This window comes from Neofelis nebulosa, chromosome 17, assembly GCF_028018385.1.
Source record: "Neofelis nebulosa isolate mNeoNeb1 chromosome 17, mNeoNeb1.pri, whole genome shotgun sequence".
Lineage (NCBI taxonomy): Eukaryota > Metazoa > Chordata > Mammalia > Carnivora > Felidae > Neofelis > Neofelis nebulosa.
Window position 1 is genome coordinate 57,538,970 of NC_080798.1, and position 13,403 is coordinate 57,552,372.

The following is a 13,403-nucleotide window of genomic DNA, read 5'->3' on the forward strand; positions in this document are numbered from 1 at the left end:
TCCGCATGGTGATACACAGAGGGGAGGGGTGTCCGCCTCTCCCTGAGGACCCACAGCCTCCCTGAGGACCCATGAGCTACCTGGGGGACAGGTATTATCACCTCTGTACTACAGATGAGGAAACTGAGGCTCGGAGAAGTGAAGTAACGACCCCAAAGACACATCCGGAGCTAATGCACAACCCATGGTCTCTGACTCCACAGACACTGTGTTCTCCCCTCTGCCGATGGGGGGACCGTGTCTCCTGGAGGAAGGAAGGACCTCTACTGGTGTGCCACAGGGCTCTGTCTTCAACCTCGGCCAATTCCCAGTGGTCACCTAAGACTGAAATATACGTCAGGCACGCCCGTCCATGCGCCTATGACATAAAGAGGGCTTTATTCACGTTCGGCAGTGTTTCCAGAGGCTATCTGGAAAGTCTGGAAGCAACGAGACTCGTTAATTCATTCCGTCACTGTTTACTGAGCCAGCACTGTGTCCCAGGCCCCGTGCTGGACGCCTGCAATTCATCTGTGAACAAAACACAGAAGGCCCTCGGCTCAAAAAAAATTGTCTCCACTTAGGATGACTATTGGTGTCTGTTATGCAAAGGTAATGGGAATTCGAATTCAAATCCAGCTGAGACTCCTTGGCCTCCGCTGTGGGCCCGGCTTCCTCTTTTCTCCCCAATGTGTTCAGGTTCCTGCCCCCAGGCCCCCCATGTCTGGCAGGAATCCCCACCGTTTCCGGTCCGCTTCTCCTGTTTCTATCACCCTCAACTTCCACGTTGGCTTTGGCTCCCGACCTGCACTTTTCAAAGGCTGGGCCTTCGCCACCACGCGCAGACCCACCGTCAGCAGCGGGGCGCGGGAGACGCTCACGGCCTTTGCTGTTAGTATCGGCGCCTTTGCGGGGGGGACGTGGGGGGAGGGGGTCTCCTGGCTTATCGTAGCTGTTTCCCGCAGGGGGGGGGGTCCCCGGAATTCCGGGCTCACGGTGTGGCGGAGCAGATGCCTGGGCGGTGGCCTAGAACCGAGTCGGGGAACGTGAGTCGCGTGCGGTAAATGAGTAAGGGGACGTAGCCGTGCGTCCAGTGGTGGAGTCGGTGGTTCTCTGGGACTCCGGCAAGACCCCCACCGGGGTCACCAGCAGTCCTGGTGGTCTGGCTCCTCTGAAGCCGATTCCTCTTTTAGGCCTCGTGACTCTCCCCGCAGCTGCATGCATGCGGAATGCGGTTGACAGAGGACCGGCCGCCAAGGTGGGAGGGGCTCCTTCCCGGGGCCAGAGGCTTTCTGCTCGTCCCCTGCAGCTGCCAGGGCAGAGGCTCCCGGCCCCCGCTGCACACGGGGACTCCCCGGAGCCAGCTGCACCCCAGCCCAGCGAGGTCAGAATCTCTGGGACCGAGGCCTGGGCGTTGGTATAGCTTTAGGTCCTCGCCGGGCGAGGCCCATGCGCAGCGGGGCTCCACAGTTCTGCTCTGCCATGCGAGACGTGGAAGCTCAGAGGGGTTAAGTCACCTGCCCAAAGTCACCCAGCTGAGAGTGATGGGGTCAGAGTCCCCATTTGTCTCATTCCTGGGCAGAACCCCCTGTCCACCCTGACTGTAGGGCAGGTACACTGACTCTGCTGCCATAACTTTCCCCCTGGCTTTTCAGGAGGAGGGGGAATCGGGAGGCAGAGAGTGTGGCCACAGGCTGGGGCTGAGCCCCGCCGTCAGACTCTCCTCTGGGGGTCAACCCCACCCTCCGCCTGTGGTTCCGGAGCCCCACCCCAGCTCTCTCCGTGGGTGGGAAGAGGGCCCAGCCCCCCCTCCCCACCACGGCTTTGACCTCATCTCCCCAGGCATCTGTGGTGATTCCCTGGGTCGTGAACCCCCGCTGGCAGCTCCCACCACTGTCCTGGGGCAGCCTGCGTGGCCCTGCCACCAGACAGACAGATTTCATTCCGGGTCCCCTCTGCCACCCCGTTGGAAACAGTGGCCTTGGGCAAGTCCCCCTGGGTTTCTTCATCTGTAAACTAAACTTGTTGTTGAAAATATTTGCCCACCCCCTGGTTGTGGGGAGTCAGTGAGATAAGGTGATGGCAAAGCTCTGTAAGTGGGGAAGGCAAATATTAGCTCTACTGTCATGTGCCGGAAGAGCCTGGTCCCGTTGTGCCAGGGCAGCTGGAAGAACCCGGTCACAGTCCCACTCTAACCGCACGCCGTGACTTGGGGTCGCATCTTACATTCTCTGGGCCTCAGCTTCCTCACCTGTAGCATGGGAAAATAAGAGTCCCGTGCAGACTTTTCTCACTGGACCCGTGTACTGATTAAACGCATCCGTCCCCGAAACGCCTTACGGTGTGGGCACCTCAGAAAGAGGGCGACTGTGGTGGTAGGTAGGCCCTTCGGGAGAGTTCCCGGGCCATGCCTCTGTGCTCCAGGCAGGAAGGAGACTTTGTGCCTTCCTTAGTTCATGGTCTTCCTTTTCCCCGGAAGGGTCCAGACTCTGCAGTCCCAGCCCCTGGCTCAAGCCCCAGTTCTGTTACTCATGCTGTGTGCCCTCAGGCTCCAGACTGGCCTCTCTGAGCCTCAGCTGCACGTAAAGCACTTTCTGTCCACGCCTGGAGGTGCCTGGCTAGTGGCAGTGCTCTGGGAGCCGCCACGGGGAAAGGGAGGCGGAAGGGCCAGAAGCAGCCCCTGGGAATAGTCCTAGGACTTTGCGGGGAGAGAGAAATCGCGGTTTTGACAGGGGATCCTTCCAATGTCAGGACCCCCAGAGGAGTGCCCCGAAGCCAGCCTGTCCTCACTTCCACTGGTTCCCCAGCACCCAAGCACCTGCAGGGAGCTTTGCAAGGCCAGTGCCCAGATGGGAGAACTGAGGCTCAGAAGGGAAACGCCTCTCCCAAGTCACCCTGTCCGGCTGCTTGCTGCACTGCGGACGCCCGATGGGTGTGATTCCTCAAGGACTGAGAGTGTTCCTGGAACACGGCGGGACTTTCGCTGCTAAATCCAGGAATGTCCCGGTTTGCTTGACCAGCCAGCAGCAGGTGCCAATGTCCAGTAAAAGCCTAAAAAGGGCCACATGCATGCATTTTCCAGATGCCACACTAATCACGTAAAAAGAAACAGGTGAACACTATTTTAATGCTTTGTCTTATTTAACCCAAGATGTCTAAAATATTCTCATTTTACTATGTAACCCATATAAAAATGATTGAGACATTTTCCCTTCCTTTTTTTTTTTTTTTTAATTGTGCTATTCAAAACCTAGTGTACTGGGGCGCCTGGGTGGCGCAATCGGTTAAGCGTCCGACTTCAGCCAGGTCACGATCTCGCGGTCCGTGAGTTCGAGCCCCGCGTCAGGCTCTGGGCTGATGGCTCAGAGCCTGGAGCCTGTTTCCGATTCTGTGTCTCCCTCTCTCTCTGCCCCTTCCCCGTTCATGCTCTGTCTCTCTCTGTCCCAAAAATAAAAAAAATAAAAAAAATAAAAAAAATAAAAAAACCTAGTGTACTTTATGCTTACGGCTAGATTTGCCAAATAAAATAGAGGCTGAAATTAACTGAATTTCAGATAAACAATGAAAAAAAAATTGTTTCGTCTAAGTGCATCCTAAATATTGCATGGAATGTATTTACACTCCTAGCTTGTATCTTATCTGCAGTTCGGTTGCCTGAGGGCCTGTATTTGTGTTTGCTACGTCTTGCAACCTTCGTTTCAGCACATCTGGATCCAGGCGTTCATATTCCAGATGCTGAAGGGGACGGGGCAGGTGTGGAGGGGTCGGGGCACCCAGTGGAGTCCCAAGAGAGCCAGTCACCCAAAGTCAACCTCCACAGACCTGCCTTCCCTCTCCGTGGTCCCCAACCACCGTCCCCTTGTCACCCGTGACATTTATCTATGTCTTGGCCAAGCTTTTTGGAAGCAAGTCAACACATTCTATTTCCCACAATCTCCTGGCAGATAAACAGGCGACGGGGAAGAAAGTCCACATCTCGCCCACAATTCTCTGTATCAGCAGATTTTCAAAATCCGGAAAAGGGATCAGGGCTAGCGGGGGCCACGAGGCAGGTCAGGAGGAAGGACAGGCCAGACCCAGAGATGGGGGACCCGGGCGCCCACCTCCTTCCCAGGCTTTCCTTTCTGGACCCCGAACCTCATCCTGGCCCCACGTCGGCTGAGACGCTCCAAGTGGGAACCTCTGACCCGGGGTGTCTCTCTCTGCCTCAGTTTACACATCCAAACACACTGGAAGTTCCAGACCAGAGCCCTGGGATGGGGAGGTGGAGACGACGAGGCGGCCGGGCAAAGATACAGCCTGCAGCAGAGGTATGTCTGTGGAAGCCGCACTCCCCAGGCTGTCCCTGGGCTCCTGGTGCGTGGACGGTGCCCGTTCAGAGTGTCGGGGAGCATTAGAAACAAGACCACGGCTGGAACGGCCACAGCCGTTGGAAACAGCCACGGCCCAGAGAGGGAGGCCACAGCCAAGGTCACACAGCACACCTACAAGGGGCTAGAAGCCACCCAGGGAGCCGCAGCCCAGAGCAGTGGGTTTCCCGCTGACCCCCCCCCCCCACCTGCTATGTACCGTGTCATATAGGACCCCGCGGAGCACTGCTGCTCAGGGGCCCGCGACTGTGGGTGCCATTTTCCCGTGGGCAAAGCGAGGCTCCAGGGGGGGCAGTGCCTTAGCAGAAATCACCCAGCCCGGGGGGCTGCGCCCAAACCCAGCACCCAGCAGGCCATGCTCGGTGCAGCCCAGTCTGGCCCATCATGCGATCTGTGGGGCCTGGTGCAAATTGGGAGAATGAGGGACCCCTCATTCAAAAATTCACAAGGACTTTATTTTTTATTATTACTTTTTCATGTTTTATTTATTTTTGAGAGAGAGAGAGAGACTGAGTATGAGCCAGGGAGGGGCAGAGAGAGGGAGACAGAATCCGTGAAGCAGGCTCCAGGCTCCGAGCTGTCAGCGGGGCTCGAACCCGTGAACCACGAGATCATCACCTGAGCTGAAGTCGGATGCTCAACCGACTGAGCCACCCGGGCGCCCCTAATAAGGATTTTAAAGCGGCGACAGCAGAGCTTTAAAGCAAGCCCAGGGCCCTTCTGAGAGTGGGGTCCCAGGCACAGGGCACATACCCAGGAGCCCCCAAGGAGGAGAGCGCAGGCCGGAGGCAGGGGCTCCCCTCAGGCGTAGCCTTGTGGGGCCGCCTTCCCAGCTCATGACCCCTAATCTCCTCCCTGAGCCTAGGGTCTCCCTTCTCAGGCTGCTCTTCGCCCTGCCCCCCAAACCCTCCACCCACCCCCAGCCCCCAGCCCTCCCTGTGCCAGCTTGCCTCTCTCCCTCTCCCGCATCCTCTCCTCCCCCCACTCCGTGGCTTCTGTCGGTCCATCTGTCCCTGCCGGTCTCAGCGGGACTCTGTATCCTCAGAGGTTGTCTTTCATTGGTGGGATACCACACTCTGTCCCCAGTAGAGCCTCACAATCTGACCTGGTCCCCGCCCTCCTCGTCCCCCCACCTCACCTCCCTGCGCATACCCTGTGCTGTGCGAACCCCAGCCCCAGCCCCTGTGGCCACCAGGACCAGGAGAGAGACATCACCTTGGGCACAAACTATAAGGGGCACCAAAGCATTCCATGATCAAGACCCACAGGTCTTGTGTTCCTGCAGTATTTGTAAAAATCAAGAGTAATGCCAAAAATCCAAGATGAAGAAACATAGCAAGGTTTTAAATGAAGACAGCATCAGTATTCTGATTTTTCTTTGTGCTCAGGCTCCAATATGGCTCGGCACGGTTACAGATCCTGTTTGGTTTTGAAATTGTAATCTTTTGTGTATCCTTCACTTTTGGCATTGTTTTTTGATTTTTTAGGTTTATTTATTTTTTTTAAGTAACCTTTACACACAATGTGGGTCTCGAACTCACGACCCCAAGGTCAAGAGTCGCACGCTCCTCCGACTGGACCAGCCAGGCGCCCCTAGGTTTGATTTTCCAAAAAACCTTGCACTAAAATACTATTTTCTTCATCACTGAGTGTTCTCAGTGCACCCTTAAATTTTGCACGCAAGGCGAGTTCCCCCTTGCCTGCCACAGGCCCCCCCAGCCAGGAAAGGACGAGGGGGCGGCATTCACGTCAATAATGAAAATCACAGCTAATGTGCACTGAGGTCTGTGGGCCAAATAGTGTCCCAACCCTCCCTCCCTCCCTCCCTCCCTCCCTCCTTCCTTCTTGAGGGCCTACTGTGTGCAGAGCAGCATTCTAGATTCGGGATAAAGCAGACACGGAAACACTCCCCCGCCCACGCAGGACCCACCTCCTGGTCTGGGGAGACAGACGACGAAATAATAATAAGGGTCAGCAAACCGTAAGGCGTGCAGAGAAAGAATAAGGAAGAAAGGGGGACTTGAACTAGGGAGCCAAGGGTGATATCGCTTACATACCACGCCCAGCCCAGGGGGGAAAGCCTGTTAGCCAGCCCCGTTTCTGGGATGAGGAAGCTGAGGCAGCTCGCCCAGGAAGTGGCAGAGCCCGGGGTCTCACCCTGGGCAGGCTGATGTCAGGAGGTTGGTCACTGGGTCGGGTGAGGCGGAGTGGAGAACAGCCGGCGGGGAGTGGGGGGGGGAGGTGGGGGGGGTGGCCACCAAGTGCAAGCAGGGTGTGTGGCTTTCTCCACTCCCAACACAAGGGCCACCTCCAATTTTGGGAAGGCTGTCTTCCCTCCCTAAGAGAAAAGGCCAGGCTGGCTCGGTTGGGGGTCCCTTGGGGCCTCCGTTTACTGACTGAGCCCCAGGGGTGGGGGCCAGCCTGGCCACCCCCACCCCCACCCCCGCCCTGGCCGGTGGCGGCCCTTTAAGGCCGGTCCTGGGTCTGGTGCAAGTTCATTCATCCAGGGGCCCCTGCTGACTCACGCTTATGAAAGTGATTTTCCTGGCCCCGCCCCGCCCGCCCGCCTCCTCCCAGCCCGTGAAATACCCTCGCCTCCCTGACTCGCACAGCCTGCTCGGTCGGGTCCCCACGGGGCAAAGGCAGCCCGCTCCCCGGTGGCTCTGTGACCCCGGCCCTCCAGGCGCCCGCCAGGTCAGGCTCCCCGGGTTCCCTGCAACGCCTGCGGGTCAGGTGAGTGGCCTGGGGGCGGGAGACAGGGGCGCGGCTGGGCAGGGGGGCCGGCGGGCCCCGCTAAGGGGCTCTTCGGGCCGCCGGGCCGCCGCCGGGTTCCTCCTCCGCCCCTGCGGGCCATGACCATCTCCAGGTGCCTGGCACCCTCCGTCCCCGCAGCCGCTGTCGCCGGTCCACGTGATGCTGCTCTTGGCAGGAAAGAGGCGTGGTCAGCCCGGCGCGCTGCCCCGCGAGGCCCCTGGGTCCTGCAGCCAGGCTGCTGGGCCGGGTGCTTCTCCCGGCCTTCCGGGTCGCCCCGGGGGGTCCCCAGCACTTGGCGTCTGACAGAAGGTTGGGGTGCTGAGAACCAGGGGTCTGGGTGCCTCTGAACTCCTGGGGCTCAGGAGGGGGAGGCTCCAAAGGGAGGGGGTGCAGGGGGTGTGCCCAGGCTGCCGGCAAGTGGCCCTTGTGTCGAGGGACCCCCCCCCACCTTCACCCTGCCCCGCAGCCTCGTGTCACTTTCTTGGTGGCAACTGTCATCGTGCAGTCTTTTCCCCGGTTATCCACGGGCAGGCCTCGCACTCGAGGCCATCATCTCGGACGTTCTCCAGGCAAGACGGCGCCTCTGTGCCCCGGGGTGGGGGGCGTCATCAAAGTCAAATGAGCAAAGGGCCACCGGAAGTGCCCAATAAGTGCGGCCAAACTGGTGCCTCAGCGTCTCCGAACAGTTTTAAGCCTTCCTCCCCCGGAAAGTGCCTGTGCTACAAACTTCAAAGAAACATCATTTACAGATGCCATTATTTCCATTCCTTTGATGCCGATTTGCTTCTGGGAGTTAGAGTCAGTCTTTCATGGGAGCTTTTTTGCTGTCCAGGCAGCGCGGGCCGGGCGGGGGGGGGGGGGGCACTCAAAGAAAAAGTTAACATTAAAAAGGTGGCCATGCCAACACCGCAGCACTAGAAAGCATAACTGGGATGGGTGTGGTTTCAGGTCGCCTGCTGTCAGTAGGCAGTGTGTGCCTTCTTCCAAGGTCATGAGAGCTTTTGGCTGCTCAGGACCTTGGGACGCTGCACAGGAGTGTCCCCTGGGTCGTGACCTCACATGGGTGGCATCCAGAGGCCGCTGGGAGCCCTGGACTCGGATCCCAAGAGCCCTGGTGGTAACTGGGTTCCTCCACCTTCCGGGAAGCACAAGAAGAGGGCAAACGAGGGCTCGGGGAGTGCCCCTCTTCACTGGGGGTGGGGACGCTCAAGGGGCAAGAGAGGGGACAGGCATGCCCAGGGCGGGCTCGGGTCCCTGGGAACAGGTTGCGTGCTCGTTTCGGGGGGCTGTGGAGGGTCTAGGTGAACCCAAACCACGGGCGCCAAACCCTCATTCTATCACCCACTGGCTCTGTGACCTCAGGGGCATGGCCTCACCTCCCTGAGCCTCAGTTTTCACATCAGTGAAGTGGGTTTGCATGAGAATGAAAGTTGCTAAGGCACAGCGTTCAGCAAGGACATCACCTGGGTCCCTGTTGTTCCTGGGGACAGTCATGAGGAGGGGTGGGGCCCTGGGGCTGTTTGGCGGTTCCGGGAGAAAGTGTTCTGGGAACTACAATCCTGTTTCCCAGGGCCACCAGGCTCACCCAGTGCCCAGCGGTTAGTGAGAAACTGCTCCCTGCCAGCTGGGAACGTGGACCTCCCTCCCCACCAGCAGAGGGGACAGGGCAGAAGGATGAGCCCGGCTGGGAATGGCCCCCGTCACACTCCACTCTGGAGAAGGGTTCACTGGCCTCAGCTTGACTATCTGTAATATGGGAGTGAGCCTAAGAGTACGTATGACAGTGCATGCTGCTAATTAAATAAGAATCAAATTAATGTGGATAAAGTGTTTAGAACATGCTTGGTACCTACCTAGCCAGCTCCATAGAAGTCCAGAAGTGTTAGCCTTTTGTGTCGTTCTTGTTAGTGGTGGGGGGGGTCACCCCCAAGTCCCTACCTAGCCAGCTCCATAGAAGTCCAGAAGTGTTAGCCTTTTGTGTCGTTCTTGTTAGTGGTGGGGGGGTCACCCCCAAGTCCTCTCCCCTGGGCCCAGCAGCGGCATGGAAGGCTGTTTTCAGGGGGCCCGAGAGCACCGAGGAGGGAGTCCCTGACGTGCCCCCTGACGTGCCCCTTCCCGCCATGTGACTCCGGAGACATCCTTTAACCTCGAGCCTCCCTTTTCCTGCCAGGTGGAGGTGACACGGCTCACCTCTCAGGGCCTGCCTGGGAGTGGGGGCTGCTGTTTCTGTCACTGCGCACGCATCAGAAGTCGTATCCTCGCTCCGTCACATTCCGTCGGCTATTCACGGTTTTTTGGACGAGTGTGAATTAGTCGCCCACTTTTCCAAATCAGAGAATGCACGGAGAAATCCAGATTTCCGCCTTCTCCGGGAGAATTCTGACGGCAGTGACCCTGGGCCCCCCTCCCTGGGGCCATATGACCACCCACTCACTTTGTACGTGTGTGTGACCCTGTGACAAGCCCCGGGTCTCCCTGGGGCTGGCCGGGGTCACGCATGGTGCACCCGGGCAAAGCCTGGCACCAGTTAGCCCTGGGTTTAAGAGGCAGCTTTGTGGCACTGAGCGACCTGTGCGTCCCCTCTGGGCTCCAGTTTACGCCATCTGTGAAATGGGATCATAACTGACAGAGCTTTCTGCGTGGGGCCGTATGAGCAGAACACGGGAAGGAGCTAGGCCGGTGCTAACGGCCACCCATTCCTGACGCACTCATGTGGGTGCTGCCTTGGGGCCCTCAGGACGGCAGGGTGTGGACAGTGGGCGAGCCCGGGGGCCCCTCTTAGCTGGGTTTGGGGGACGTGGAGGGAGAAGGTGAGTCTGGAGCCTCCTCTGCACCTGCAGCGTCAAGAACGGGGTCTGCGTTGCTGTGAGTGATGCGGGCCTGCGGCCAGCAGGGGGCGCTGGTGCTCCAGAGACCAGCCAGCTTGGAAGACTTGTCTCCAAACCTAGTTCCCCAGGGCAGGGGTGGGGCAATTCTCCACAAGCCCACCTGTTCCAACCGAGCCCCCTGGAGCAGGCAGTGAGCCCTGGTCCTTTCTTGGCAGCACATTTTGCTCCAGCCGGTGCTTCACGGCCGTCACCTCACTGTGTCCCCCAACAGCCCTACCGGGTGGAGACTGCTACTCCCACTTTATAGACGAGGAGCCTGACCCAGAGAGATCCGGGAATGGGCCCCTGGTCACCAGCTAGGAAGCGCCGTGCTAGGGCCGGGTGATGGCTCCAAAGTCCACTGGCTGCTCAGAGACCTGAGAGCTGGACCGGGGTGGGGGCGGTGGCTGTCACCACATTGTCGGCCAGGGCTTGCCCCTGGGTTGAGAAGAAGAGGCCTTGCAGAAAGTGGACGGGAAGTTTTGGGTGTTGTCACTGCCCGCCGATGAGATGGGGCGAGTGGGGTGCAGCTCAGATGTGGAAGTGACCGGCTCGGGAGAGGGGACTGTTTGGAACGGAGCAGGTGCGAGGAGGGGAGAAGGAGCAGGGGAGTGGCATCTTGACTGGCCTCAGGGAGGATCTTGGACTTGACCCTGAGGGCCAAAGGACAATACCCCATAGCTGGGAAGTGCCTGCATGACACCCAAGGCTCACCTGAGTGGCCCTTCCTCTCCCCCAGATCAGCTGCCGGCTCCCAGCCCCCCACCAGCCCCAGCCATGAACAGCCGCAGGAGGGACCACCTTGGCACCGACTGTTCGGAGCCCCTCCCAGTCCTCATCATCGGTGAGTGCTGCCCGGGGCAGGGGGAGGGGACACGCTGAGCCCCTAGAGTGGAAGGTCAGGAGCCAGGCAAGCCCAGGCCTGGCCTTTCTTTACCACCGTTGCCTTTAAAATCGGCCACTGAGTTGTATGGAAACCGATTTGACAATAAATTTCATATTTAAAAAAAATAAAAGTTCAATGGGAAAAAAAAAAATTGGCCGCTGAGCATTCACGGTGTGCCTGATGAGGTGCCCAGCAGCTTATAAAATGCCGTTCCCGTTCCCTGTAATCCCTCCAGGAACCCAGGGGGCCAGAGCAGAACCATCACTGAGGTTGCCCGGCGAGAGCGGAGGAGGGGGGTGCAGGGGGGAGGCCTGGTCCTAAGCCCACGACAGTCCCTGCGCCTGGCCCTGTGCTAGGTGCCCGCATGAGGGGTTACGGCTGAGGCATGTGGTTCCTGCCTCAGGGCTGCCCAGTGGGAGACGGGCGGCCCCTCCGCTGTGCGAGCCGAGATCCGAAATGGCCATTTCCGTAAATCAAAAAGAGGTGAACGTCAGCGATTTCATACGGTTTGTCCTAATTCCACACACGAGTAATCTTCTCAGCAGCACAAGATAAGGAGGAGGGGAAAGACCGATAAGAAACGATGTCACAAGGTTAAATGCCCAAGAAGTGCCACGCACAGGCGGTGTGAGCCATTCAGGCCCGGGGAGCAGAGACCCCCACAGGTGGCTCCGCACCCCTCCTCCGCGCCCCTGCTCTCACCCCTGCAGAGCACGGGACAATCTGTGCTCTAATATTTTACTCGTCTATGTGACATCTCAGACGGTCAGCTCTGGGCTAACAGGACTAGTTCTTAGTGGTCTTAGAATCTCCGTCACGTTGCTGTGTGACCACAAGCAAGTTACTCAACCTCTCTGAGCTCCCGCTCCCTCCGGGGATGGAAAGGGGGAAAGGGTAGCGTGCACCCACGAATGTTATCGGGAGAGAATGGGGGCCGAGGCACGCACGACAGGGCCTCGTGCGGGGCCCGGTCCGGCGGGGGGGATCGGTCAGTTTCCTATTATTCGGTTGTTAAAATCCCTTGACACATCGCAAGTGCTCGATAAATGTCAGCGATTGTCGTGAGAGTAGTACAAGAGTACAGCGCCCGGCGCGTAGTAGGCTCTCGACGATCGTTCAGTGCTTCAGTCACTGGCCATTGTTCCGCACAGTGGCCGGCTGGCTAACAGCGGAATAGACGTTCCGTTTTTACGAACGAAAAGCCAATCGATTGACAAGTCAGCTCAAGACCAAAGCCCTCGGTACCTCTGACCCCACCCTGTCTCCTCAGGCAACGGCCCCTCAGGCATCTGCCTGTCCTACCTGCTGTCCGGCTACACCCCCTACGTGAGGCCAGATGCCGTCCACCCGCACCCGCTGCTGCAGAGGAAGCTCGCCGAGGCGCCGGGGGTCTCCCTCCTGGACCAGGTGGGCCAGAGCTCTGGGGATGGGGCAGGGGGCACGGACACCCTGGGGAAGCAGGGCAAGAATAAAAATACGCGGTGGTTAGACCACAAGACCACGTGAGGAAGGCCAGCGGCCGCAGGGGCCGGCGCGGAAATCGTGCCAGGAACCAGGGCCGTCTTTCGCGATCGGCAGCTGCGACACCAGCTTCCCTTACGTCCCCTAGACCAGCGGGTGTAAACCGGGGGACGATCCTGCTCTCCAGGGCCCCCTCGGCCATCCCCGGGGACAACGTCGGTTGTCACAACGGCGGTTACCCTACACGCTCCCGCCACAGAGCGCGAGCCGGCCCCGCACAGTTGAGAAATTCCGCCCTGGGTAGTTCATTTCACTAGCCCCTGCCCCAGGGAGCTCACCAATCCTCCATCCACGCCCCTGGCCTTCCAGAAGGCCGCTGGCTGGCCACCTCCTCCTCCCAGCATTTTCCCCTCCTCCTAGCCCCTCCCACCCTCAAGCTGGTGGATGAGGAAGCAAGCTGGCATTTGGTCTAGATCGGCATCTTTCAAAATGCCTTCTACAGGACACCGGTTCCTCAGAGAAGACGTTCCTACTCCAGGAAGTCTGAGAGATGCTCGGGTTTGGCAAAACTACAGGGAAATTCGGCTGCAGGACTTGTCAGAGCCTTTAACATGCTGCCGTGCCTTATCTCTTAGTGAGAGGCAGCACTTTCCGGGTCTGTCTGGCCACCCTGATACTAGGGTGGGAATACAAAACCGGGCAGCCTTGGTCCAGTGGCCGCTCTGACCCGTGCACCCCCTCCAGGACCTGGATTACCTGTCTGAAGGCCTCGAAGGCCGGTGCCAAAGCCCCGTGGCCCTGCTCTTTGACGCCCTCCTGCGCCCAGACACAGACTTCGGGGGAAACATGGAGTCCGTTCTTACCTGGAAGCACCAGAAGGAGCGAGCCATCCCCCACATGGTCCTAGGCCGGAACCTGCCTGGGGGGGCCTGGCATGTGAGTGGGGGCCGGGAGAGGCGGGGGGGGGGGGCGGATCTGGGCTCAGTCTACCCGGAGTGTCGGAGAGATTTCCTCCCAAAGATTAGGACTCTTCCATTTCCTGCCTTTTCCCTATTCCCTCCCCCTCCTGCTCTACCCACCGCCCCT

General features: G+C 59.0%; 1 protein-coding gene across 4 annotated transcripts in view; it reads left to right on the forward strand.

The window, feature by feature from the left end:
• OSGIN1 (oxidative stress induced growth inhibitor 1) overlaps positions 1 to 13,403 on the forward strand; it is a 47,374-nt gene that overhangs the window by 29,835 nt on the left and 4,136 nt on the right. For 2 of the 4 annotated variants that reach the window (XM_058709056.1, XM_058709055.1), the window contains exons 2-4: positions 10,710 to 10,814; positions 12,127 to 12,263; positions 13,062 to 13,253. In XM_058709056.1, coding sequence (XP_058565039.1) covers positions 10,748 to 10,814; positions 12,127 to 12,263; positions 13,062 to 13,253 — 396 coding nt within the window. In that variant the 5' untranslated portion in view covers positions 10,710 to 10,747. Of the gene's footprint in view, positions 1 to 4,190; positions 4,290 to 6,933; positions 7,083 to 10,709; positions 10,815 to 12,126; positions 12,264 to 13,061; positions 13,254 to 13,403 lie in introns of those variants that run through there. The other 2 variants (XM_058709057.1, XM_058709053.1) reach the window with 2 other exon arrangements.